Raw genomic sequence first — 26,628 nt, 5'->3', positions numbered from 1 at the left:
CAACTGAGCTAACAAGAACAAATGTCGTTGGGATTGAAAAATTGTTATCTCTTTGTCTACGTGTTGTTTTCCTCTTTTTTTCCACATTCGGGTGGTGTGTTTGTAAGGTGAGGAAAAGCGTTGGCATCGTGGATATAATTAATGATGCTGTGGCGACAAAGAAATCCGAGTTTTTCTTTGTTATCCGGAATTTAATTAGTGGTCGAGAAAATCCCTTTGAACTTGACGGTGGCGGAACCTGATTGGTACAAATTCAAATGCTTTTCTAGTCTCCCTCGGTGGTTTTTCCTGCCAATGTTCCCCCAACTCAAGCTCACTTGAAATTAATTACTTTGATTGCGCCGGCTTTAATTACATGCATCCATCTACCTCTCTCTCTCTCCGCTCGCTCTCTTTTATTTCTCGTCCTCATCGAAAACACACACAAATGAAATTGGGCATAAAACAATGCACTTCCGCTTTACCCCGACACATGGCTTCCTTCCGTTTCCGCTTTAGCGCCATTTTGCAAACGCCCGCCCATCCGCAGGGTTCGATAAACACCAGGTCCTAACGCCTGGAAAAAAAAAGGAGTAATGGAGTAGTAAGCCAAAGTAAAGCAAAGAGGGCATTGAAATTGTTGCCTGCTTTATGTTGTCATTCCATTAATTATCGTTCGTTATTTTAACTTTTAGCAGCACCCCCACATCGCCATTGTGCACAGTCTGCACTTTACAAATACATAGCTCCACCTCATAACGTTGGCCAACTCTTTTTGCCTTTTGTCATCTTTTTTCCTTTCCGATTGCAATTTTTTGTCAACGCCTTTTGTTTGCACATTAAATGGCATTGGCTAGCCAGCGCCATGTGCAATTGTCCTGCCCTCCATCCCACACCTCCACATCCTGCACCTCCGCTCTATAAAATTCCGATGGCCGATGGTCTGGGTAATGAATTACTAGCCACATGCTTTTTGTCTACCGCCCGCTGTCTCGCAACAATGACATTGCAGTTTTTAGCCGCCGCCAACAATTTCAGGGCCGCAGACGATTCAGGATCCTCCACAGGATACTGCCCCCAAAAGCGGAGCACCCATAGGCCCCACTGCACGCGTCTGTCTGAAAATTATGCGACTTTAATTGTTATATGGCCATGGCCACTCTTTTAAATACTTGGCATTGAAATACGGCCCAGACGCGACATTTTAATTAAGATGCTTTCTGGCAGTTAAGTGCAATCAGATAAAGAGTTTTTAAAAATGCACATATTCATTAATATATAGATTATGCTGCATAATGTGAATAAGCGCTGATTGCTTAAACACACAAGAAGTTCTATCATTAAAATGTTATTATTATTTTAAAGCAGGTACATTTTTGGATTTTGGCAAATAAAAAATTTTATTAAAATAAAAATCGCATCGCCCTTCCTAATCTTTTACTAGTATTTGCACTTAGACAAAAGACCTCTAAATCCCCGTATTTAAAGCAATTGCAAAAGTGCTGCCAGCAACAAATCCGGCGCTCAAATAAAGATTTTTCACTTAAGCAGCTCTCAGTTCGAGGAAAATTCTCCAGCGCCCGAATGAAAAATGAGTTAGGGCCGCCAGCATTCATCAGGCCAAGTGCCGAAATGGGGAAAATTGTAATGGGAAAACTAAGAAAAGCGTCGAGGGCGAGAATGCCGAAGCGGAAATGTGACACGTTGTACTTGAATGCTTCGCCTGGAAAAGCGTTTCCGGTTGCCGCAAAAATTAATTTCATTAATGCACGAAACTGGAGCTGGAGAAGCGAGCCAAGGAGGAGTAAGACTACGCAGGGCCATTAAGTTGGCTCGTAGTTTATTCAGGGAACATCACAAACGCAGCAATTAATATCCTATTCAAACTGCTTCTTCAGCTTGGCCAGCTGGATGAGGAATTCATCACGAACGGCCCGCCTCTCGTCGAGTTTCTCCAGCGACACTAGCTGCTCGCACTGCCGTGCAATCTCCGCCAGCGTTTCCCGATCCTCCTGTGTATTCGGGGTCTCTCCATAGGTGGCACTCACCGCAGAGATTTCCCCGCCAAAACGCTGGAAGTAGTCAGCCACACCACCAGGCGCATTCAGATGTGCCGTCTCCAGGGATCCCAGCAGGGCATATCGCAATCCCAAGCCCTGGCTGAGAACTCGATCCACATCGGCCACGCTGAGGATACCGGAGCCCACTAGGCGCCACACCTCGTTCAGGATGGCATACTGAATCCGATTTGTGGCGAAGCCCTGAATCTCTCTTTTTAAAGTTACCGGACGTTGGCCCAGGCTGAGCATTAGGTCACGGGTTCGCTCCACCGCACTCGGGGATGTCCAGGGAGCTGGGACAATCTCTACCAGGGGTATAAAGTACGGCGGATTCAGTGGATGAGCCACTAGCATCTGTTTAAGTATAAAGCATTTAACTAAGTCCAGGGTAAGAATTTAACGTGACCCACCTGTTTCCTCTTTTTAAGCCCCTCGCTGTACAGCGATGGCATGAAGGTGCTCGTGGAACTGGCCACCACTGTTTGCTCCTCCAGCAGCTCATCCAACTGGGAGTACAGCCTCTTCTTCAGTTGCAAAACTTCGGGCACACACTCCTGTATGTGCACCGCCTCCCTGGTTAGTTCCTCTAGTCGAGTGGTGACCCCGATCAGGGCAAACTGCTCCGAGGCCCGAATATGGCCCCGCAACGCACCCTGCTCCTCCAGACGATGCAGATCCTTGTCCAGCTCCTGCAGCGCAGTGGCCAACTGGCTCTCCAAGATGTCATATAGCTGGACACGATAGCCAGCTGCCGCGAAGAGCATCGCCCACGCCCTGCCGATCAGTCCACTGCCCACGATCCCAATCTTTTGGCTGCTCATTTTGAACTGTCATCGCGCAGCGTTCCTAATGTAGGAGTAAGTGGTCCGGATCAGAACGGAACTGCAGATTTATCGCCATCGGTTCAAGTTCAGGCCACAATCACATCAGTCATGCGCCATTGTGCCCCACTATTGATAATAAATTGTTTATTTATAAACATACACTGCGAAAAGGGCTGTTAACCCTTTCAAATGTGCAAATTTTAATTTTATTTTCAAATCAGAACTATTTAATATACTAAAATCTTCGCTTTATGAAGATGTAAAAAAAACTATTTGATTGGTTCTGAATTTAAATATTTATAGCTTAACCAAATATTTCTATATTCCTTTAGTTTTTTTTATAAAGCTATAATTTTAAGGGGGTGGTCTTCTCTTGCTCCTTATGGCCTCCATGACTTGAATGAAAAGTTTCACAGTGCCCAAGTGTTCGGTGTTGGTTGAATTGGTATCCCAGAATGTAAAGCGGAATTCGAATAAGCCCTCTGGAAAAGGTGGAAGTATTTCAGATCCCAGAATTCCATCTCGTGTGCTTAGGTGACCCTGAAGTTACAAATATAAGTAAGTATTTCTCTCTTGCAGGAAGCTTAGTATCAAAATTACGGAAAATGGACAGGAGTGGTTAACGTTGGTATATCGTTTAAACAATTTCCAAACGATTAGGGCGTAGGGAAAGTAGCTTCTCTTTTCGACCACCTCGCAAAATCCAAACTTTACGTCGATAAGAAATGGCTGGAACTGGTTGCTGTAATCCTTTTTAAGGACCTGAACGCGAATCTACAAGCAAGGCTAAAATATCGAGTTTTATCTTGAATTCACAACTTACCACTGGGCGTACTATAGGCATAAACAAATCGCAGTCCATGTTGACGATCGCCACATTCCAATTGATGGCCTTTAAGCGGCATGAAACGTTTTTCAACCGCACCGGATTTTCCCTGCAATCCACCTTTTTCAGCTTGTAAATCATCTGAGACTCCAGCTAATAATTAATAGGTAAGTTAATATCAATACCGAAAATTTAGAACAAAAACTCACTACTTGCCACATGAGGCAACTGCAAAGAATCACCAGTAACGTAATTTTCATCGTTCTATGTGCCACTGAATTTAAAAAACTCCAAGTTATACCTTTCCTCAGAATTAAATGAATCTGTATATAATCTGTTTATAATTGTTATTGGAATGATCCAATCATTTGAACTTTATCTTGTTTGCAATCATAAAGCATGAGTGTTCAATACTAGCTAACATGAATGTTCGGACTTGCAGATACCTGTTACTCTATTAGCCAGCTTCAAAATTAAATTTAATTATTAAAAAATAGGTATAATAACGTTGCATTACTGTAACTATAGAATGTAAATGGTAACAGTCATAATGCTTCCATTTCCTTGTTAATTAAATGGACCCACCAAAGTTATCATATTAAGCAACAGATAATTAGTAGCAGTAGTTTCTTGAGTCCTTACCCTGAAGCGCTTTTAGGCCAGATTCGAGCTGAGATTGCACAAAGGAAAACCCTTTGAAGTCTCGACAAATTTAATAATTAATTTGGGCTCACATTTACTCGTATTGTTTCGCTTCAAGTGCGCTGTCCACCAGGCACCCCGCCACCCCCAACACCCCTCCACCCTGCCATTTACAGTCTCATTAAATTTAATTGCTTATCAACTTTGAAGGCCCTGTGAAATTCTCGGCAGCCCAATAATTGATAATCCCATATTTTGTGATTTATTAAAGCATAAGCTTTCCCTTTCACCGATAAGGATGGGCACATAGGGCACATACCATATGTACATATATACTGAGAGGTGGGAGTGTGACATGCCGCCCAGCTGACAAAAGCCTGCATGTAATACTTTTATGCATATTTCGCGCATATTTTTCTGACATTGTAAGTGGCTGAGGCTGCCAGCAATAAATTATTGAATAAGCACTGCGAACAACAACTACAGCACAGCGCCAAAGAAGCCCGGCAGAGGAAGAGACAGCAGCAGAGGCGCTGGGATGGTGGACTGAAGTTGTGGGACGACGAAGTCTCGTTTTCATATGTAAACCACATTAATCATACGCCCCGTTTGCGTTTTCATTTACGCCACTGACATGCGAGTGGTAAAAAAAAGAGAGAGAAAAATGCAAACGAATGAATAACAACAGCAATAACAGGAGCCGTACAATCGGAGTCGGAATCGGAAAAGCGGTTGGGCGTAGAGGATCCGATCCATATCCCCAGACGAAACTGTTAGGCAGCCGGGTTAAATCAGCCATGAAATGCCATCTACACTATGGCAAGCCATAAAAATAATTCAACAAAGGGCCAGCCAGAAATATTTATACACATTGAGAGACTCGCATTTCACTTCATTGCATTTAAATGCTTGTTAATAAAAATGGAAAACGGAAATCAATGCCAGATGCAAAAGGAGAGCCGTTCAAAAGCGTTTACGCTTACAATTGCTGGTTTCCCCTTTTTCCTTTTGGCCAAGTGCTCAATGGAGAGGAAGGCAAAAGGTAAAAAATTAATCCGAATTTCGATACGCCAATTAAGCGGCATATTTTATTTACTTGCCATTTATTGATATTTATTTGGAAATTTAAAAGGGAAATCTGCACATCCAAATGTGCATTTACCTTATTTATTCGCAATTTTAGGGCTTCACTTGCATGTGCTCGTAATTGTAATAAAATGGCGCCACTTGCAGGTGCTCCACATTCGAAACTAATTAAATTAGAAATGCCCAGGTCACCTTAAAGCCAAAGGATCCTCGCTGCTCCAGCTGCATCCACAGACGCCAATCAAATGCGGTCAACTGTCACAGGAGCAGAAATCAAAATCACCAACAAAAAAGTTAAAACAGCTGTAGTAGCATTGGCAGCCGTTACAAAAAAAGGCAACCTCAAAATCAATTAATTTTATTGGCCATCTTCCCTCGCCCAGAAAATCCATCCGTGTGCGGAAAACAGAAATGTCATTGTGGTGAAAAACTATTTCCCAAACAGAGTGCAATCCTCCGTTTATTTCAACCTTTTTTTCGTCCTGTCACTTTCGGCGAGGGTATTATGGTTTAGCATCTCTAACGGCCTTGTAATAAATTAAATCGGTTTAAAGTGATTATTTCAGAAACTATTTTGTACATTCGAATGGCAAATGAAAGGGAATCGGTTTATAAATTCGATTTTCAAGAGGTGAATCTTTAGTTTTAAACTTATCTAACTCAATTTCAATTCCTTAACTTAAATGATGTGTTTTATTTTTGGCTTTGAAAATCTGTTATAAAATATTTTTTATGCGAGGAAGCTTAGAATAAATACAAGAATAAAGATAAAGATACTTTTCCAACCATACTTCTATGCTCCACCTAAAATGGTTTCAAGACCCTCGAAATTTCTTTAATGAAAGGGTATTGCCTCTTCGTAGAGTGAAGAGAAAGCCACTTGTCCCTATTTTTTATATCCTTTGTCATTGGGCAGCATCTAAATCTGAGTCTATCTCGTCTCTGACATTGACAAAAGTGCAAAGGATTAAAAGTTGTACACGGAGCCGAACAAAAGCCATTGAGAGGTAACCACATAGATACACACGTTCGTACACCCCGCCGGATTTTATACACTATTTTTTTTTACAGCCTCACTGAGGAATTGAAGTCACGTAGTTTGTGTGCAAATTTTTTGCCGCTGCGTTCACAGGGGGAAATTGTTCGTGTCCGTGTTCCGTGTCCGTGTTCCATGTCCGTGTGCGCAGAGGTCCCTTTTTTGATTTGGTTATGTTGCTAAATTTAATTCTTGCTTAGCCGCCGCACTCTCTGATTAAATTTTGCCTCCGACACTTACGTGATTTCAATGCGTAATTTATGCCAATAAGCCGTAGTCGAGGCCATATGGACTGGCCAACCCGAAACCCGGAGTCTGGCAAACTTTTAATTAGTTTAGTGTCACTGGAAAGGCCTGGTTGGTCAGGACCCCATTGCATTGGTAGGGTATTTGTTTTGAGGAGGTGCCAAGTGGCAAACACACTCGGGCATTCAGAGATTTGAGACTCCGAGATTTAGTGCAGATCCTGCAGATAACCGCGCTCACGTGTTAATGTCTGTTTGCTCGCCTCGAATCGCCTGAATGCCATGTGTGTCGTGGGCTTTCCTCTGGCTTAGATTGTAATCGGGATCCGGATCCGTTGCCTTGGCCACACTTGTCACCCGGCCACCGAGATTCGTCCTTTGGTCCTGTGGACCCCACAGCCTCTCTCCCTGACCCCGAGTGTCCGCCCCCCCATTTTGCCATCCAATTAACTTGATGTCGTCGCAGTTGCTCCGTTCCGAGGTGAAAAGTCGCAGCCAAATCAAATGTGCCGAAGCGGGGAAAAGTCGCGTGCCTGTCAACAAAGAGAAATCTCTGCTAGTGTAGGTCCTCGCAAAAAGCGGTCAAAGTTTGCCTTTGAATACTCTTCACAGGACACGGGATGGGGAAAGTGAGCGCTCGAGTCCTGCGAGTGGAATCTTCAAAGGGATTCCCCTTTCAGAGAGTTATATTACGTGAGTAACCCAGTTTTCCCAATGGTCCTTTAAGTCAGTTTAATGAAACGGGAGGAAATTTATATGGATTGCATGAAATGACTTTATAAGGGGTATATTTCTGAAAGATATTATATGAGATGTATATTGAAACAAGATATCAGTGCTCCTTAAATTACATACATTATTAGAAACCATAAACTTATCAAGGCTGCAAACTACCTTCTAAGCTAATAAGACATCAATAGGGCATACGATTTTCAATATCTTCCGGAAATAAATGCATCTCCCTCATTTCTTCTGGCTTTGTTTGTCCTTCTGGCTCTTTGCCGTTCGTTTGCTGGCGTTCAGCCCAATTTAATAGTTTTTCGATTTGTTGAAAAGCGAATGCCAAAGCACAGAAAATAAATTGTCACAGAAATGCCGGCCAACTTGAGCTGTTCGCCTGCTGCTCCCCAGTTAACCGCAAAAACCAGGGCCAGAGATCCGATGACAGAAGACAGAGCCCAGAACCAAGACAGGCAGAAAGGCAAAGTTTCCTGCAGGAGCCACTCGATGCGGAGCTCCTTGGCCTTATCTCTATCAGTTTCGGGAGCGAAAAAGCGCAGCGATGTCCTTGTCGTCACATATCGAGTGCAAAAAGTTCGACGACTTGGCGCGTCCGTCGATGACACCCAGTACTTCCTGCCAGCTTTCAGCAAACCGCCAGGAACACTGAGAAAAATTGTTGCCATACTTGCTAGACCAAGAGAATAATAAGAATCAAAATAAAAATTCATCATCATATTCCCTAAAGTTTAATACAAACAGTATTGCATTCCATAAGTTGATTAACATATGTCTAAATGGTTCTGCAAACTCTTATTGCAGTGCACACAAAACAACCCGTTGAAAATCTTGTCTTCTCCACTAAAGTCTCAAGTGAAGTTGTAAATAATGTGGTCATGATGGGGAAGTGGGAAGTATTCAATTGAATTCATAGCGTTTTGATGGCACAACCCTCGTTCCCCCGAGATAATTATCAACTTAATAAAAAACCAACTAACTGTCATTTAAAATGCCCCATAAAATCGCATAAAAGCGCATAAAGTGCCCGGCACACATCGTTCTCGCTGCAACTCGTTGTAAATATGCTCGTGCTCGACATGCACTCAATGAATGAAATGTGTGCACAATGTTGAAAATAGTTGTGACCCCGCCAACCCCTTCGCACTCCACAAAGTGGGGGAGTTTCCTTTTGCTGCTCACGTTGTTGTTGTTGTTGCTCATACGGCTGGCGGGGCAGGCGACTTCCGCTTATGTGGACAGCACTACAGCATGATAAATTGATGTTTGCCGCCCTTAAAAATGCAATGAAATATGGGAGACACCGGGGAAGGCTAGTGGGAATGGGAAAATTGCAAGGCGGCGCAAGTGCCGAGAAAAGTGAGTTCGGAAAATCATCCCACAAATCGGAATGCTCTCTTTATGTTAATATTTGTGTACAGATAAATAAATATCAAAAAGTAACGACCAAACATTCAAGCTGAATGTTTTACAGCAGGCAGCTTTTGCAGTGGAGCACAACGGCGCTGCCACCTCGTACAAAAATTTCCTAAAGCTTCCGTTTCAGTACGGCAGATGTCGCTCCATAGAATAAAATTCTACAAACAGATGGCGCCCTCAATTGTACAAAATCAGTGAATAAAATTATATGAAATTGAGCAGTCAAAAATCTATTAAAAACCATAATTATACATTTACGCAACCCCCAACTAAAAATATACATTTTAGTTTTAGTATTTGATTTCAGTAGTCATTTATTTGCATTTGTATTATAGAATAATATATTCAGTTTGTTTTTGTAGATAATATTGTAGATAAACCTGCAAAGATAAAGAAAAAACCAAATTAGTTTTCATTCAAAAATGCTTCGCTCTTCTGATATATGAATAATTTATCAGTTGGGGAAATCTCTTATGCAGCATTGATTTGCTCAGTAAAAATTCGGACTTTTTTTTCATCCTTTCAAATAAATGTGAATAATATTCAGTTTTAGTTACCTTTTCAAAAAGACGTAAGTTACTATCAAAATTATGGATTGTTTGCCTTTGTGCGTGAAGAAGTCTGCAATAAGTTTCCATCGATATTTTAAAAGGAAACCTGCAACAGAAATAAAATTACGATTAGCATACTGATATTTAAGTGTCATCAAGCATAAATTTGAAATTAATAATCAGTTGGGGAAAGAAGACATAAAATGTCAGCATGATTTTACTTTGTATAAATTCCACGGACGGAAATTATCATCATTCTAAATAAATAAATAAAAAAATATTGTAAATTTACCTTTATAGTTCTGAAGAATGTCCAGTTTTTTTGTGATATAAGACATACTATCTGTAATTATAAAGAAATAGGTTTGGTTAGCTACATATATAATATATATAACATTCAATTTCATTTGTAAAGCGTTTATTTCAGACAGGGAAAGTGAACAGCACGGTTGTTTTAGGGTTCTACTCAGAAGAGGGAATCCTGAGATAGGAAAATATCATCATATGCAACGCTTATCAAAGAAATTCGTATCTAAGCAATATCTATATCTGCTTACCTTAAGTATGTTCGGTTCTGCAATGATCTTCATTGAGCATCTGGGTCTAGATCATTTCTAAAATGCAAAGAATTATTCGTTGTTAATAATATGATCAAAAACCATTAAACAAATGAAAATGAAATGCTATATCAGCTTCGAAAAGTTTGTAACATGTGTGTTTCTAATGAACTATACTAGAAGTAACATCATATAAACAAAGTGTGTGAAATTTTGAAGAAAACCTACCATCTTAGGACGATCTTGACCATAAGTCCTCCCTCGAGAAAAACAAAGCGGCACAGGTCTGTAAAAAAAAGGTTTTGTTAATAATGACTTCTAATAGCTTTTTACATACAAATTGCTTCTTTGTTTTTATGAATCAGAAAAATATATCCGCATTTACCACTCAGTAGAACGAAAGTTAATAGATAAAGGTATTCATCATTTAAACTAGTGCAGCATATTACAAAATTTGATTTAAATCTTACCTTAATTGCTTTTCACAAATGAATTCAGCTTATTTCAGCATGATCTCTCTTTTGGAATCTGCAAAAGATAAACAGAGTTAGTAAATCAAAAAGTACTAATTAAAGTTTTTTATTTAAAATTAATTTCAGTTGCAAAATTTGCAGCCATTTAGATTTAATCACAAAAGTCATACGGTAATTACTTTCATCAATAAAAAACTTAAAAAACAAAACAAAACGTTTTCTTACCTTATGTTACGAGTGATCCATTACATTATTTTCCATGTATCTGATGGATGATCTGTATCTGTAAATATACATTTGGATTAGTGATATGTTCCAATAAAATAAATGTTTGCTACTTGAAAATCTAATCAGTTACTATTAAATAGCAGCCTTGGGGTTTAATATCACGGATATCAAACGGTAATTACTTATCATCAATTAAACTGATTTAAGTGTATATATAGCTATTTAAGTTTAACTTACCTCGTGAAAATAAAATTGCCATTGAAGAACATTGACGAAATCGTCACATTAGTCTGAAAAAAACGAAATCTTAGGTTAGGTCTGCAATTTAATTTTCATTCATAGAAATTATTATTTAATGGGTTTCAGAATCCTTTTGGTTTAATTTTAAGTTGTGAATCAACAGCACTTTGTTCAGATTAAACTTATCATCAGGAAAATTCTCTTTTAAAACATAATTTAGTCACATTTATCTTACCTCGATCACATTTTTCCAAAATGCCTTAAGAAAAATGGCGGCTCTTGTCTGGCATAGCTAAAAATAAATATAAAAAAAACTAGGGTTAATTTGTACTCTTTTTCTGTTTTCTAAACTTATACATTTATGATTTTATCAGAATCCTTTTGGTTTAATTTTAAGTTGTAAATCAACAGCACTTTGTTCAGATTGAACTTATCATCAGAATAAATTTCTCAATTATGAATGCATGGAAGTCTCATTCATAAATGTATGTTAGAAAGAGAAGACTACATACCATCGCGTGCAATGCCGGCTGTCCCACTCTCTTTTCACCGCTCGCCACGTGTTTTCTCACATTCTAGAACAAAAAAAAAGAGAGCTTAGTTATTTGCTTCGCACAATTGCATTTTAAAGCAATTCAGTTATTACATTTAGTTTATCAGTTGGCCGTTCTTATTCTTTCCACAGGAAAAGAATGCCAAATCTTGCGACTTGGCACTCGACTCTTCAGAAAAAGAACAATCATCAAGTAACTAATAAGTTCACGCATTTTAATGTTCACTTACTTTTAATCCATTAATTGCAGTTGCATAAGATTGATATTTTAGCTTTTCTTTGTTTTAAAATGCATGACCACATGGCCTTGCATTAGAGTACACATTTTAGGGTTTTTCTTTCAAACACACCACCACTCGCCAAGAAATTTTCAATTAAAAGAAATTTTTCTGGTTGCACGTTGCTTTTATAGATTTTGGTGATATTAGTGAGACCAGAGGATGTAAGGCGCAATTTCCATTAAGTTATCTATACAAGTATCGAATAGTGTATGGCGTTGCCACATTTGTAAATCAATCGAATATAAATTAATGTATAATAATTTAAATAAAACATCTAAAATAGTGTACTTATTTGCACAAAACTACCTAGGAAGGGCATATTTCAAAAAAATCGCATTGTTTTATTTATTAAATAAAAGTTGAATGTTTACATTTTGAATACTGCCGGAACTCACTCTTCTTCTTCCCCGGTTTGTTGACAGTGTGACGTTCACGATAAATAAACGTTTTTGCAGAATGTTTGAGAATAAAAGCGATAAGCTGCTGCTCGAAATTGAGGAAGACGATGCTGCTCCCGAGGATCAGCACCCCCGCTGCGAGCATGGACCCACGGTTTTGTTCTACCGACAATCCCAACTTCCCGGGCAGGGATATTATGCATGTTCAGCCCATCGCGACTCAAAACTCTGCAATTATCACCTGCCAGCGGATCAATGGAAGGGACAGACCTCCAGGATGGCAATCACCAAAAGAGACTATCCCTTGACATGCACAAAATCAGATAATCCCGCCATTTGTGATCCCACACTAAGCCTTACAGCACTTTCCCAGGACAAAGTCAATGCCCAATACTTTTTTGATGAAGCTGCACTCAACTTCTTGGCCAATCAGTGTGAGCATATAGGAGCTAGGTGGGTAAATTCACCAATTTATATAAGGCCTTACTGATCTCGTTATGTTAGCAAGGTAATCTGCATGGGCGCACCACGTCTACACTTCCATCTGCGACACAAACTGCAAAGTTTTCTGCTGGATCTGGATGAGAGATTTGCCGAGTATCTGGGTCCTGAAGAATTCTGTCTCTACAATATGTGCAATAATCACTTCTTTTACGATCGAACGCCCTTTGAACAGTTTCTGGCAGGTACCAGGTAATATATTTATTCTTATGTAATGGTAACCGCAATTATAAAATGTCTCAATTGCCAGTTCCGATCAACTTGTGATAGTAACAGATCCTCCATTTGGCTGCCGCACTGAACTGATTTCGCATACCCTGCGCAGCCTCAGAAAACTGCATAATCAAATCAACCGATTGCCATCCACTCCACTGTCCATATTCTGGATATATCCCTATTATTCAGCTAACCACATCAGGCAGGAAATGCCTGAGCTTGAAATGTGTGACTACAGGATCAATTACACTAATCATCTTAGATATACCAATGTGGGCAAGCAGAGTCGGTTTTGTGGATCACCCGTGCGGCTGTTCACCAACGTGCCACTGCGATTGCTTCAATTGCCCCCTGAAGAGGGCTATAAGTACTGCCAGAAATGCGATTGTTACACGGCCAAGGAGAACTTGCACTGCAACCGCTGCGGAAAGTGCCCCTCGGTGAATGGCCAAACGTACAAGCACTGCGAGTCCTGCGATGCCTGCGTGAAACCCAACTATGTGCATTGCTCCGACTGTAGAAGGTGCACGCAGAAGGAGGGTCATAACTGCTCCTTCTACCAGACCAACCAACACTGCTGGCTGTGCGGCCAGAAGGGTCATATCGAAACCAAGTGCCCAAACTTTCACAAGAGAAAGACGAACTATACCAAAGGCTGCCTTCTGTGCGGCAAACGAAATCACAGGGAAAAGCGATGCTCGTACCGGACAAAGTACTTCAGGGAACAGTGCTTTATGAACGAAACAACAATTCAGTGTCTTTAAGATACACACAAATATATACGTACAAAGTTAAATACAAATGGCATTTCTTTATATACTGAGGGGCACTTTGGACTATATGCATTGTAGTTCATAAGAACATCACTCCATGGATGAAACCTTCACTCCCATCCATAAACACCAGGCCACACATTTGTTTAATACAAAATTTATTTGTTCTTAACACTTTTCGTTGAATGTCTTACAAGTTCTTGAATTGCAACGGCTGCGCGCGGAATTTCTGATGCACATGACCACGATAAATTGTGGAATGAATTCTCAGCCCGCCGGATGAACGAACGGATTGGGGGAAAACGATTAAATTTTGAAAATATGCATTACGTTTAAACAGGTCTTTAACTTAAGCTTAGGTATAATTAATTTCATGTGGAAACACACCAATGCCTCAACAAGCGGAATGGATCTCTTCTTATCACGCCGCAAAAGAAATGATGACGTCGACATTGTTCACGCTCGTTGAGGTGAAAGTATTTTATTGGCTACGAAATGCATGGCTTAAGAACGATTGTATTTGCCCCAGATGTGCAGCATGAAGACGGAAGCGATGAAGAGCAGCGACATGACCAGCACGGGCACGGGACCACTGCAGCATGAATAATATTGGTAAAGTCTCATTAGCACTGGGCCTTCAATATAAATATAGCCGAATTATTCACTTACACCTTGATACCGGGCGAGTCGTCCGTGTAGAAACGCCACATGCCACCAGTTCCGGCTCCGCCGGGAGCACGACTCCGGGCCGCTGTGGTGCTGGTGGTGGTCTTGCGCTGCTTCAGGGTGCTGCCGCCTCCGGATCCGGCGCTACGTGGCGCCGACAATTTGCTGGGGGAGCGCGATCCGCTGCCCACGGACGTTGAACTGGCTGGAGCGGGCTGGCAAATTCATTTTAATTAGTTGCCGCACTCAATTGCCATGTAGTTTAACTCACCATTTTGGTCTATTTGTTCCTCTGGACCGACTGACCTGGAAAATATGAACGGACGAAGTGGAATCTGAACGTGAATCTGAATCTGACGTGCTCGGCTTCGTGTCGCTTCGTCTTTTTTCGTTCCACGTCACTTTGGTGGTGGTACCGCTGGCGATAGGTCGTGACGCTGGGGTGACAGCTATCGTGCACCTAGACAGCTGGAGATGACAGGCCAAGGCAACTCAACTATCGGCTGCTTTGGCTCAAAAATGAACTAGTAAAAATAACAATGAAATAATATATTCAAGTTATGAATTTAATAGAAAGCAAACAAGGCTAAAAATAATATACATTTTACAAAATCAATTGCACATGTTAACAAGTTAAATGAATCCTATTAATATAATTGGGTATTAATATAATAAAAAACAATAAATGCTATTATTCTTGATTTCACTTGATTTAATTATATACTGAGCGAATTGCGAATAAAAACTTAATCACTCATTTAATGGATAAAAATCAATGAAATCGATTTTGATAGCGATAATGTGCAACCTTGCATGGAAGTTATTTTTAGATTTTAGCTGGGCAAGCGCAATTTTCTTGGCGCGCACCAGACAATTCGTAAATAATATTTTGGCTAAGGTTGTATGGGTTCGAATGCGAATCACTAACAAATATTATGTGACTTAACCACCATGTATTGAATATTGTTAATCGGAACGGCCACACCGAAGCGCGGGCTCACTAAACGCTTTTGACATTTTTGCACATCTGCACAACGTTCACGTTAATTGCAGCGGCATCATCTTTGCTGGATTTCAAAGGCATTTTTTGCAGTGAAAAGAACGAAAAAGTGCTTGCATTTGTGCACTAATGGGTATATAAGGTCCTTCTGCTAAAGGAATGCCAAGTCATACAAACTTTTTGAGATTCGCCTTAATGGAAATAGATAAGACGCGGCGCAGTTGAAAGATTGCAAATTTACCGACTGGCCGACCGACGCACATGAAAAGTAAAGTATGGAGGACATTGAATATTTAGACGAGTACAAGGACTTGGTGCTGCCAGGTGCGTGATTTCCGATTCAAATGCTATAAATACGCTTCTAATGTGAATTGTCTGTGTACTTTGCGCGCGCACAGGGATTAAGTCGAGTGCTCCGCCAGCATCTGCCGGCGTTCCGCGGCAGCGTCGCATTTCATCGGACTCGAGCAGCTCGTCGTCGATTGATGCGGACATTTTCCAGAAGCTCTTCCATGGCAAGTACCTCGACGACGAACTGCTTAAGGAGGGCTCTGGCTCCAAGTCGCAGGACAGACGTCGACGCCCCCCATCTTCATCCTCCAGCGACGAGTCCAACGATGCCTTGGAAGCCCTCTTCTGCGGAAAGAGCAGCCAGTCGAAGCTAAGCAAGAGGCGCGAACGGTACGAGTCGTTCGATTCGGTGGACGACCTAGGTGGGCATTTCGGAATGGTTTCAATTACGAATTTTATCAATTACACTTTATTTTATTCCTACACTTAGGCGAAGCCCTAATGCGTCCATCACACAGGCTGACCGTACCGAAGCCCAGTACCTCTCAGGCAGGTTCCAAAAAGTCACAAGATGCCATCCCACACAGAAGCATCAGCAATAGCAGCAGCGGCAACATTGCCATGTCATCTGGGCATACTTTTGCAAGTCCTAAAAACAAGAAAACCAATTCTGTGGCCAACAAGACAGCAGTATCTGCAAATGGTGATAAAGGGACTTCCAGCAAAAACAAGACGGTGACCATTGTAAAGCCCCAAAAAACAGATCTAAGGCCTTCGCGGCTTGAACCCAAAACAGATCCGTTAAGTAAGTTCGATATTCTGCTACATATCTGGCTGTGCATAACCACTTCGTATTTTCCACAGCTTTGGGTGACTTATACGGGGATTCTGACAGCGATTCGTCCTATGAGTATGAATCGGACTTTTACGGCGATCAAGACTCCGATGAAGAGGATGAGCCGGTGATCGACATTTCAACGGACACAAGCAGGACCACATCGGTGGCGGGTAAGTCAGCGTTATTAACTAGTTGATACTGCCAACCCTCTGATAATATTCATAATATGTAAACACACATAAACCGTGTAGACACTGTGACACCTGTTGTTTCCGACGACGAGGGCCAGGAGCCGCAGAGTGAGCTGAATCAGCGTCCTGAGAATGATAAGGAGTCTTTTTTGAGCAGCACCTACGAACGCCTGCAGTCGTATTTGAGTAATCTCAGTTCCGCCGAGGCGCCGCCAATCTATAAGAAACAGAATAGTGCGAGAAAATCCCGCTCCAACGAAAAGAAATCCTCTTCTTTCCAACAGGTTAAGCATGCTAATGAGCAAACAGCGGGTAAGTGTGCACTAACGTCCATTGGGGCGTCCATTTCTGAGCGCCCCTGTGAACCCTTACCTCTGCTACACCCTTACATTTGTAACTTTTTCTGCTTTTTGTTTCGCAGCCAGTGACAAAGAGGCTAATAAAAAGGAGCGGGATTTGGAGCCACCGGAGGCGAACAGCAGTGCGAAATCCTCGGCCAGCAAGGCCAGCGGTAGTCGCAAGCTGTATGACGTAGATAGCAATGCCACGCTTGAGGCTGTGGAGCGCATGAGTCTCGACCTGGCCGAGCAAATCTTGAAGATCGATGTGGAGCGATCTTACGAGTTCGAAAAGCGGTCTGGCTCAAAGTCGCGTAGCTTATCCAGATCTAAGATTCCAGCAGATTCTAGCACCTCGCAAATGGATTACGTGCGAAAACTAACCTACTCGAGCGAAAGACTTGATCAACCGGAACCTTTGAGCACCCAGTTGCGTCGGTCGAAGAGCGAGTCCTTACCAAAGCGAGGACGCCCTCGTGGCCAAAAGCAGCGTAAGATCCGTGCAGCAACCACGGAGGAAAAAAGTCCTAATGTCCGGGTTGGGGAAGGAGAGCCAGTCAAAAGAAGACGCGGAAGGCCTCGCAAAATTATTCCAAAAGAGGAGCCTACGACAGCAGAGACTGCAAATCCAATTGAAAGCTTGAACACAAATGTCCCTCTCTCAATAGACACGAGCAAAGGAAACCCGGAAACGGAGAGGGTTAATTTGGAAGTGCCAACAAAACAAGATGAACCAATTAGCGAGTTGGACAATGCCAAAGAGCTCACAGGATCTACCAATTTATCCAAGGATGATATTAAAATGGCGTCAAGTCACCAAGAAACGGATCAGAAATGTGCTCCGGACAGGGTTGCGCTGGATAAATCTGAGTCCGCGCCAAAGGTCGAACAAGAACCGCATTGTAAAGTGGATACACCTACTGAAACATTTGATACTGCACTTGACGAAAGCAAAGTATCCGAAAGTGCAACAAATCATATTGAATCGGAAGATAAAGGTTTATCTTCGGATAAGGAGAAAACTCAGAAGGAATCTCGCAATGGACATTCGAAGAAGACAAATGATAATGAAAACTCGGTTATATGTACTAATGAAGTTGAATTACCAGTTGACATGGCTGAAGCCAAGGCAGTATCCGGAAATATTCTTGAGGAAAGCGATTCCCAACTTGCTGAGGATTTTAAATTGGCTGAAGAGATTTTAGCCGCTGAAGTTGGTAAGGCAGTTGAAGCCAACGAGGTACCAGTGACATCTGTGCAAGGAGAACAAAATCCAGTCATTGAAATTGTTAAAGAGTTAGAGCAAGAAACCATTTCGGAAGTCGTGCCCGCTCAGAATGAAAACCAATCTTCAGCTGACGAAGAAAATCCAGTGGAAAACCAGTCTCCAGTTAAGGAACCATCCTCTAGTAAGGATGAACCACCTGCAGAAGAACACTCCCCAGGTCCTGACCAAGATCCAGTTGTAAAACAGGAAACACCTGTAGCGAAAAATAAACAGCATGACAAAGAACACAATGAAGCTTCCCAAGCCGAATCTTTGTCTGGTTCTGATGATCCATCAAGCTCAGGCACTCTATCCAAGAAACGAAATCATTCCTCCCCAGCTAATACCCCCAAGAAATCGAAAGAAATTGAAGCTTTGCAAAGTTCGGTGCCCCGAAGAGCTCTTAGGTCTGATAAAGCAACTCCTCAAAACCAAAGGGAAAGTCGGTCAAAGCGGACACTGAAAACAGAGCTCACACTACTTATGGATGATACAATGAGACGAAGCAGTCCAAGACTAGGAAGGTCGCCAGCGGAAAGTCATTCCTCACAAGAACGCTCTCCCATGGAAAAGAAAGTGACAGTCTCCAAGTTGGCCAAAGATTTAATAACAATAGAAAAGGAAAAAGTGATAGAGCTAAAGTCGCTACCTGATGCGCCTGAAACTAAGGATGTAAAGATAACCAAAACCACTACAGCATCAGATACTTCCATACTGACTGATGAAAATCCTAGCTCCAGTAAGACTGAACAGAAGAAGTTGAAGGGTAAAGCGTTGAAGGCAAAAAAGATGAGGACCAGTGAGACAGAAGTTAAGAAGGCAATATCAGATTCCAATGAAGATATACCTTCTTCTTCTTCCATAAAGTGTGTTGATGAACATTTAACTTCCAGCGAATCGGAGCCGAAAGACGAAAAGGAGGAGATCTTATGTCCAAAACCGCCAATAGATTGTACTAACACGGATTTGGAACAATCTACGGCTATTGAAACTGATACGGAACAAGTTGAGGAAAAACGATCAAATCGCAGAAAATCACGCAGGATTCGAAATGAAAAGTTCAAAACTGAAACGGACACACATTCCGATCATTCGGATGTAAAGAAAGCTGAGAAAGTGCCATTGGAGACTCAGCAAAGTGATCCTGTCACTGCTAAGAAAGAGCGAAACTCCGGCAGATTAAGTCGTAAGGAAAAGTCTGTTATTAATGCGGACAAATCCGAAAAGGACGAAAGCCCGTCCTCCAAATCTCAGTCCACTGAAAGAACACAACTTTTAAATGAAAACCCTTCTAAAAAGGATAAAAAAACAGAGCAATCTGATAACACAAACGAAGCGGTTCCAATTGGCAAGACGGAAACGTCAAATAGCAGAAATACAATCGATAAAAAAAGTAATAAAAGTTCTGACAGTGCAAATCATAAGGAGTCAGCTTCTATAAAATTATCATCAAAATCCAGTCCTGAAAAAATCATGCAAGATCAGGATAAGAAATTGGATGCATTAAACGATGGCGGAGACTCGGATCCAACTATAAGAGATACCGGCGAGGACAGTAGACAGACTGATAAGGAACACGAAGAGAATAATACCAAACATGAGGAAGAGGGCGCTGAGCCTATTTCAAAAGACTCTTCACAGGATTCAGCCAAACCCAGACTTTCGAAAACAAAGTCCAGAAACAAGGGTAAGAAAAACGAAAAGAAGACTAATGATAGTATTGCTGTATCTGATATAGAAGCTGCTTTCGGCGTTAACACAGAAAACGTTCAAGCTACATGCTCTACATCTTCAGAGTCAGGGAAAAAGGACATGGTTAAATCTGATGAAACAAACGAGGAAGCAAACTTATCTGAAACAAAAATAGATCAGGAGAATAAATTGGATGCAGTAATCGAAGGCAGAGACTTGGATCCAAATATAAGAGATACCGGGGAGAACCGTAGACAGATTAATAAGAAACGCAAAAAAGACGACACTAAAAATTATGAAGAGACAATTTTGAATACAGATGAAACAAAATATTCTTCAGAAAAGGACGCGGAGAATATTTCAAAACACTTTTCACAGGATTCAGCTAAACTAAAACCCTCAAAAGCGAAGTCCAGAAACAAGCGTAAGAAAAGCGAAAAGAAACCTAGTGATAGTATTGCTGAATCTGATATAGAAGGTGCTTTGGACGTTAACGCAGAAACCGTTCAAGCTACATGTTCTACATCTTCACAGTCCAATAAAAAGGACATGGTTAAATCTGGTGAAAAAAGCGAGGAACCAAACTTATCTGAAACAGAAATAGGAAGAATAAGGAAACGTAGGCAGGCTGTTACCATTGAGAATACCAAAGATGATTTTCAGATTACTCCGCAAAATGAAAACCAGAGCATTGCCGGTTTCAATTCTGAGGAACAGGTACCACGGCCAGAAAGTGTTGACTCCTCCGATACTCCGATTATGAAAATACCAACGAAAACTTACCTAATGTGTACAAAAAACAAAACATCGCTATTGACCGCCTCAGAAGATCCTGATACTGTCCCTGAGCAACAGAAGTTGATCACCACAAAAAAAGGCGACTCTAATAATGTTAGTGATGTATTGACCACAGAGGCGCTTGATCTAGATAATGCCAATAATTTGGAAACCAGTTCGTCGCAGGATCCCAAAGAACATGGATTTTCTGATCAAACTTTGACAGATAATTCCGATATCATTCCTTCATGTACAAAAAAGTCGCAGATTGATGTTCCTACTACTCCAACAAAAAGCAGCGATCAAACCAACAGCTTTATAACGCCCATTAGATCAGCGAAATCTAAACGAAATGTTTCCAAAGAGACTAAAAAATCAGATAATAGCCTTGAGGAAAGTCAGAAAGCAGCTTCTGAATCCTCGGCTTCTAAAGAACAAAAAGAACTCAGGACTCCTACAGCGTCCTGTCGAAAGCTGCGGGTGTTAATAAAAAGAACTCCCACCTCCAATTTGCCTACAAATTCAAGGAAGTCTATATTTAAGAAAACTTCCGCGAAGTCGAAGCGATTGTCTAAAATTCTCGAGATCATGGAAAAAAGGCCATCTAGTGAGCAATGTGATAATAAGCCGCTAGTTTCTTCAGATGAAATTAATCCTGACTCTGATCCTGTTGCTGCAGAATCGTTAACCGTTGCAATTCTTCATGATTCTGATAGGGATCTTGAAACAAACAAAATCCAAAATGAAGAAGTTTTTGAGGATACGGAAGTGGCGTCTGCTGAAGAAACAGATAATAAATCGAAAAAGAAAGAGGACGATCACGAATTGGAAGTAAATGACATTTGCGCAGCGAGTGAAAATCCTATCACAGACGGTTCAACTAAGGACGCCTCATTAAACAAGGCAACAGATAGTGATGTTTTGCAGGAAACAAAGGACGAATTATCTAACTCGTTAATTAATGCGACTCAAGACGAGGATACCCCAATGAAGGAGTTGCCCGAAGAGGAAGTTCCTAATGATAAAACCGCCAAAGATGAATCTGAAAAACAGGAAATCTTAAAAGATCTAGAACCGGATAATGCGCCGTTAGAAGAGGCTTCTGCTCCAACAGCGAAAGCCGCCGAGGAGGTGGACCTTTACATAAAGGATAAGTCTAATGTTAAATCGGTTGTTGCCGAACCAGAAACTGATGTAACAGATGACGAGTTCCTCGTCCAAAGCCCAATTCCGAACTCATCGGAAACAACAAGTGTCACGGATGATCCCGAACCCAGCACATCCAGCGTGGTGAAGCGCAGCTTGCGCAAGCGGGAAGCGGATTCTTCACAGCCAGATGGTTAATAGCTTGCCCAATAATTACAATTTTTTCCAGTACATTTGCAAATCTTACAAATATTTTCTTTCTTATCCCCTTTTTTATTTAGAAGCTGCTAAACGAAAGCAACGCCAAGATGTGGAAAAGTCGTTAACTGGCAAAAAGAAACCAGGTGAGTCTACAATTAGACCCATGGTTCATTATTCACGTTATATGTGTTTTACTGACATCAAAACCCTATGATGCATTTGATTTTGGTAATTGGATCTACTATCTATCCTATCTATGTACCTTATTACAGCTCGACGCCGACAACTCGCTGAGGTAGAAGAACGAGCATCCCATAAACGCTCAAAGACGGAGTTAGAAGCCAAGTCCACTGTCCAGGGCAAATTTATCTCTATTATTGGCAATGAGACTATCATGTCATCCACAACAGCGCCTATTAGGGATACCAAAAGCGAGGCGGCCAGCACATCTCCATCTGCACGGAAACCGGCGGTACAGGAATCCAAGCACGTCGAAACCACTAAGCATATCATCCTAGGACCACCAGGCAAAAAGCTTCTTCATTTGGATAGTCCAGCCGCGGAAGTCAAGAAGCCCATGGTGCAAACTCTGCTGAGTTCCACTCTAAGTCTTCAAAAACCTTCGACAGTAGACGATGGTAGTCCATTGAAAATAAGGAAATCCGTGAAAAAGTCGATTGCCGATGAAAACATTGACGGGGATCAGTCGATCTTGAGCAGTTCCTCTGTGCTTAATAAAATTACGTCTGCTGTTGCTCCAAGAAAGGTAAATATATCCGTTTCCCTGTTGCAATCGAAGGACACTCAAGTGGGAACAACTGCATCGTCATCCAAGACACCAATATTGACAAAAAAGGAAAAACTTAAAACACAGAAATCGACTAAGAAATCGGAGGACAATACGAAAACGGAGAGCAAGAAAAAATCTTTAGTACAAGGCCCTCAAATGAAAACCCAAAAATCCGAGGAGGGTCTATCGGGGCCGAAAATTCTAAATAAATCCCTAAAATCGGAAACCGAATTCTCAAAGAAAACGGTTTCCACAGTAACAGGCCGGAAACAAATTGGGCAACTGGAGGTTTCGAAGAAACCGGAAAGCAGAAAGTCGGAGGGGTCTTTACTAGAATCAAATCCTCGGAAAAAGCAATCCCAAGTCCAACGGATAAGTAAAATGGATAGTAGAAAATCTGAAGGAACATCTTTAACTCAACCAGAAGTCTCGAAGTCTGAAACTGCTTTGAAAGCAGCATTGCTCAAGGAAGCTGAGTTCCCAGTGCAAGTCGCAGAAATCGAGAAAATGTCCAAAGGTCGCGTACACCAAAATGCGGTCAAAAACACCAAAACGGAACAACCCAAATCGAAGACCAAGACTGAGGTCCGTTCCCTGGATGCTGAGGCTGCTATTGATCCAATGGACTCGATGAACTTTCAATCGGATGTATCTGATATCCGCGCAAAATTTTCCGAACCCCAAGGAATCTTCAATATGCCAGGTCACATGCCCCGAGCTATCAGCAGCAACAGATCACTGGCACCTACACCAACTCCTGACAGGCAACGAAATGCTTCTAAGGAGCGCTTTACGCCTGTTTCGGACCAAAAAAAACCAATCAGGGAATCACAGTCTTTATCGAAGCGTCGTGCACGAGGTGGAAAGAACCAGCCACTTGTTTCAAAAAGGAAAGCGGGTGAAGCGGAAGAAGACGGTACAGCTGTGACCAATCCCAAGAGACCCAGAGAGATGCATGAAGAGGACCACCCACAACAGAATGATCATGTCCAAGAACCTGCATTCGCTGCGTTCCCAGTGAAAATAACAGCTGCTTCTTCTGTTACTCACCAAGTAGTGCATTCTACGGGTAATACAGTTCCTCTAATTGTTAATTCCCGCAAACTTTGCGTGAAAATAAATCGGAGGCCCTATAATAAGTGGCTTCGGAGCACCCAGGAGAGGAATATAGAACAAGAAGGATCTCGTAATGTAACGTCATTACCACTGCTTGGTGAAACCTCAGAAACGGATTCAGCGGGAGAGTCAACGGCAGAATCAATGCTGCAATCCCAAGTAGAGTCGGAGCCTGTTATTCAGCCACTGCCTGCATCCGATCCCGATTCTTGTCCAGCGCAGGCCTCAGATGTTCAAGTAAGGGAAAGCTCAGCTCAACTTGCTCCCATTGCAGCTAATGTTTCACCGGCAGTTAACGATTCATCGACATCACCCGCTTTAGACATCACACCCGAAAATGCACAGACAGCTAAGACAACCTTGAAGACTGGTATCTGTTCATTGACTGAACAACATCTTCCTGACGACCCAACGTTGCTGGACAGTTCCAAGAATGTTGCAGAACCGCGGAAGCTACAAACGTTTCAAGCCAAATGCTTGCCTGTGCCAATTCCAGAGGTAAAGTCAGAGCCGGAGGATATCATGGATGAACATTCACCTAATGAGCCCATGCCCATGGTTGCTGCAGCACCAGCAACACCTCAACCACATGCGATTACGGAGGACCCTGGGCCCCTCACTATTCAAGTCAACACCTTGGGTGTTTCCACTTCATCTAGGCCGCCTGAGTTAAATTCAATTCCCTCCGCCAGTGACCCTGACGGAAACCCCAATACCATTGGGCAGACCAAGATGTTCTCCTTTCTCTACCCGAAACGTTACAAGCAATCCTATGACGACGTGGGTCTAGACTTTTGCTGTCCAAATCTCGATGGACCAATGCGGGCTATTGATTTTACACGATTGCATTCGAAGGCCGAGGTACCAGTGCTGGAAGTCCCGCAGTTCCTGGTTATAACCACCAAGTTCATCTCTAAGGCGGATAAGAATATGCCAAGTAAAGTGCGGGCAAAGCTGGAATTACTGGGCAGGTCGAAAGAACGGGATTCCAGTAAACTGACCCCGACGTCTACCACTCCGACTGGTGATCCCACCGGTCCTTCATCCTTTTCACCTGCTCCCGCTCCGGTTGGTCCGGCAACTCAACCGTTTCCATCGATTATACAGAATTTGCTATCGGCTCCCATACCTGCTCCAAGTCCATTTAATCATCCCACAACCGTGGACCCGTCCACTTCCACTCCCGTAGTTCCAGGCAGTTCCTCTTCCACTACCAATTCGGCGACCTTGGATTCTTTAAGCAAACAGTTGCCACGTGGCACAACACTGACCAAGAAGTCAGTGCAACAAGTGGCTACCATTCCCTCATTAGCCGGCACCTCGATGGTACTCAATGCGTCACCCTCCTTTATTCAGTTACCCCCGATTTGCCCCAACGACAAGCAGCGCGTGGAGCTGCAGGCGAGGGTTCAAATGTTTGACTTGGTGCTCCAGACCCTCAGCCGACGGGCAGCTAACTTATCAGTGGCCGAGCGACAGCGTACCATTGAGGAGATCGTAAGGACCAGCTCCTTAATGGCCATCGACGTGGATGTGGGTACAAAGCTTTTGGAAAACTATGTACATTACTTAAATAAGGCTACCAGCTCAATGACTCCTCTAACCCCGGCCCAAATCAACTCGAGCTTAGGCGCTTCCACCAGCTCGCCGCTTTCCAAAAGCATAGCCTCTTCCGACACCCCACAACAAGGGAAGAAAATACCTGCGGCCCATGTCCAACAGCGGAGTTCTCTCCCCGCTACCACCATGCCCCTCTACGATGCGGACAGGAACACAATTGGCTTTCCGTATAGCTGCTCGAAATCGACGGCAGGACGAAAGTCTTCATATGCTGCCAATAGCACGCCTGTAAGAGCCTCCACATCCCAAGCAGCAGCAGCAGCGCTAGGAAAGGTTCAGCCAAGATCCACGCTGGGGATCCCGAAAAGTGTTCGGGAAGACGCTAGTCAGGTAGTTATTTTTTACGACAAATATTTACGTAGTCATTAATAAACTATTTATTGTTTCTAAACAGTTTGTTAATCTAAACACAACAGTGTGTATGCCAGCACCAAGGACGAATGCCAAGAAAAAACCAGGGACATCGGGCCCTCTAAAGTCGATTAATTCTTCACCAGCTGTGCAGAAACCGTCGCTGTGCAAACAGAAGACGGCGCCGGCAAGGACTCCCGCCAAGAGCACAGCACGAGCGAAATCAACAGCGTCTTTAAGTGCAGTGTTGGGTGAGACTCCTGCTGACGAATTCGTATCCCCCGCAGGAATGAGTCTGAGTACCACCGGAAATCCGAATGTGTTCATCATTAGCCATGCGGGGCAGCAAGAGGAAAGCATCCTACCGGACTCCAATAGCAGCGTGGGGCACATGGAAACGACGGAGATCAAGGGCGAGCTTGATGATTCTGCGGAGATTATTATATAGCAGGGCAAAGACTATAAACCAGTTGGAAAGTATTCTAAGTTACTTTAGCACAGTTAATTAAGAGTTAATTATTTCGTTGAACGCAAGATCATAATTGTGTAATTCTAAAATGAAGAATTTGTTAAACCTTTCAGTACGTAGTTTTTTTTTTGGAAATAAATGGTTACATATTTTATTCAGTGTGGGATTTTCAAGTGAATATTCTAGAGTAATCATTGCATATTTATTAAGTATCCAAATAAAATATAAATAAAACATTATAAAACTTAA

The 26,628-nt window shown here is 42.3% G+C and overlaps 5 protein-coding genes, 3 long non-coding RNA genes and 2 other non-coding genes across 14 annotated transcripts; 2 read left to right on the top strand and 8 right to left on the bottom strand.

Annotated features, from left to right (window-relative positions):
• Positions 1 to 1,784: 1,784 nt before the first annotated feature.
• Positions 1,785 to 2,884, bottom strand: LOC6734517 (lambda-crystallin homolog). The gene is made up of 2 exons (XM_002081490.4): positions 2,450 to 2,884; positions 1,785 to 2,393 (listed from the first exon to the last, which is right to left on the bottom strand). Exons 1-2 carry the CDS (start codon positions 2,858 to 2,860, stop codon positions 1,857 to 1,859), a joined length of 948 nt encoding a protein of 315 aa, XP_002081526.1. The 5' UTR covers positions 2,861 to 2,884; the 3' UTR covers positions 1,785 to 1,856.
• Positions 2,885 to 3,217: 333 nt separating this feature from the next.
• On the bottom strand, positions 3,218 to 4,467 carry LOC120284483. The gene is made up of 4 exons (XM_039292890.2): positions 3,899 to 4,467; positions 3,687 to 3,842; positions 3,464 to 3,637; positions 3,218 to 3,403 (listed from the first exon to the last, which is right to left on the bottom strand). Exons 1-4 carry the CDS (start codon positions 3,947 to 3,949, stop codon positions 3,218 to 3,220), a joined length of 567 nt encoding a protein of 188 aa, XP_039148824.1. The 5' UTR covers positions 3,950 to 4,467.
• A 1,970-nt stretch (positions 4,468 to 6,437) lies between these two features.
• On the bottom strand, positions 6,438 to 7,050 carry LOC123327125. Its single transcript, XR_006541600.1, has 2 exons — positions 6,694 to 7,050; positions 6,438 to 6,632 (listed from the first exon to the last, which is right to left on the bottom strand). It is a non-coding gene; the product is annotated as an uncharacterized LOC123327125 (long non-coding RNA).
• A 2,093-nt stretch (positions 7,051 to 9,143) lies between these two features.
• On the bottom strand, positions 9,144 to 10,496 carry LOC27209370. The gene is made up of 6 exons (XR_001601339.3): positions 10,434 to 10,496; positions 10,192 to 10,249; positions 9,964 to 10,020; positions 9,699 to 9,749; positions 9,413 to 9,512; positions 9,144 to 9,235 (listed from the first exon to the last, which is right to left on the bottom strand). It is a non-coding gene; the product is annotated as an uncharacterized LOC27209370 (long non-coding RNA).
• Positions 10,497 to 11,014: 518 nt separating this feature from the next.
• LOC120284534 lies at positions 11,015 to 11,102 on the bottom strand. The gene has a single exon (XR_005543812.1). It is a non-coding gene; the product is annotated as a small nucleolar RNA Me28S-Cm3227 (small nucleolar RNA).
• Positions 11,103 to 11,140: 38 nt separating this feature from the next.
• On the bottom strand, positions 11,141 to 11,860 carry LOC123327135. The gene is made up of 3 exons (XR_006541624.1): positions 11,688 to 11,860; positions 11,417 to 11,479; positions 11,141 to 11,196 (listed from the first exon to the last, which is right to left on the bottom strand). It is a non-coding gene; the product is annotated as an uncharacterized LOC123327135 (long non-coding RNA).
• LOC120284533 lies at positions 11,269 to 11,350 on the bottom strand. The gene has a single exon (XR_005543811.1). It is a non-coding gene; the product is annotated as a small nucleolar RNA Me28S-Cm3227 (small nucleolar RNA).
• A 122-nt stretch (positions 11,861 to 11,982) lies between the features above and the next one.
• LOC27207517 (rRNA N6-adenosine-methyltransferase ZCCHC4) lies at positions 11,983 to 14,010 on the top strand. The gene is made up of 3 exons (XM_016183197.3): positions 11,983 to 12,589; positions 12,641 to 12,829; positions 12,888 to 14,010. The coding sequence occupies exons 1-3, from the start codon at positions 12,195 to 12,197 to the stop codon at positions 13,615 to 13,617; spliced, it is 1,314 nt and encodes a 437-aa protein (XP_016027636.1). The 5' UTR covers positions 11,983 to 12,194; the 3' UTR covers positions 13,618 to 14,010.
• Positions 13,768 to 14,731, bottom strand: LOC6734505 (protein transport protein Sec61 subunit beta). The gene is made up of 3 exons (XM_002081488.4): positions 14,564 to 14,731; positions 14,296 to 14,507; positions 13,768 to 14,218 (listed from the first exon to the last, which is right to left on the bottom strand). Exons 1-3 carry the CDS (start codon positions 14,564 to 14,566, stop codon positions 14,131 to 14,133), a joined length of 303 nt encoding a protein of 100 aa, XP_002081524.1. The 5' UTR covers positions 14,567 to 14,731; the 3' UTR covers positions 13,768 to 14,130.
• A 515-nt stretch (positions 14,732 to 15,246) lies between these two features.
• On the top strand, positions 15,247 to 26,491 carry LOC6734504 (mediator of DNA damage checkpoint protein 1). 5 transcript variants are annotated; one of them, XM_039292386.2, is made up of 10 exons: positions 15,253 to 15,616; positions 15,691 to 16,005; positions 16,074 to 16,388; positions 16,448 to 16,591; positions 16,673 to 16,924; positions 17,034 to 21,432; positions 21,475 to 22,025; positions 22,114 to 22,176; positions 22,306 to 25,889; positions 25,954 to 26,491. In XM_039292386.2, the coding sequence occupies exons 1-10, from the start codon at positions 15,568 to 15,570 to the stop codon at positions 26,356 to 26,358; spliced, it is 10,077 nt and encodes a 3,358-aa protein (XP_039148320.1). In that variant the 5' UTR covers positions 15,253 to 15,567; the 3' UTR covers positions 26,359 to 26,491. The 5 variants fall into 5 exon arrangements, with proteins under 5 accessions (XP_039148321.1, XP_039148320.1, XP_016027635.1 ...); XM_039292387.2 differs by lacking the exon at positions 25,954 to 26,491 and having other exon boundaries at positions 15,247 to 15,616; positions 17,034 to 22,025; positions 22,306 to 24,176; positions 24,232 to 24,395; XM_016181998.3 differs by having other exon boundaries at positions 17,034 to 22,025.
• The last annotated feature ends 137 nt before the right edge of the window (positions 26,492 to 26,628 follow it).

This window comes from Drosophila simulans, chromosome 2R, assembly GCF_016746395.2.
Source record: "Drosophila simulans strain w501 chromosome 2R, Prin_Dsim_3.1, whole genome shotgun sequence".
NCBI classification, from domain to species: domain Eukaryota; kingdom Metazoa; phylum Arthropoda; class Insecta; order Diptera; family Drosophilidae; genus Drosophila; species Drosophila simulans.
Note: the sequence above shows the minus strand (reverse complement) of the source record. Positions and strands in the feature narration are given on the sequence as shown.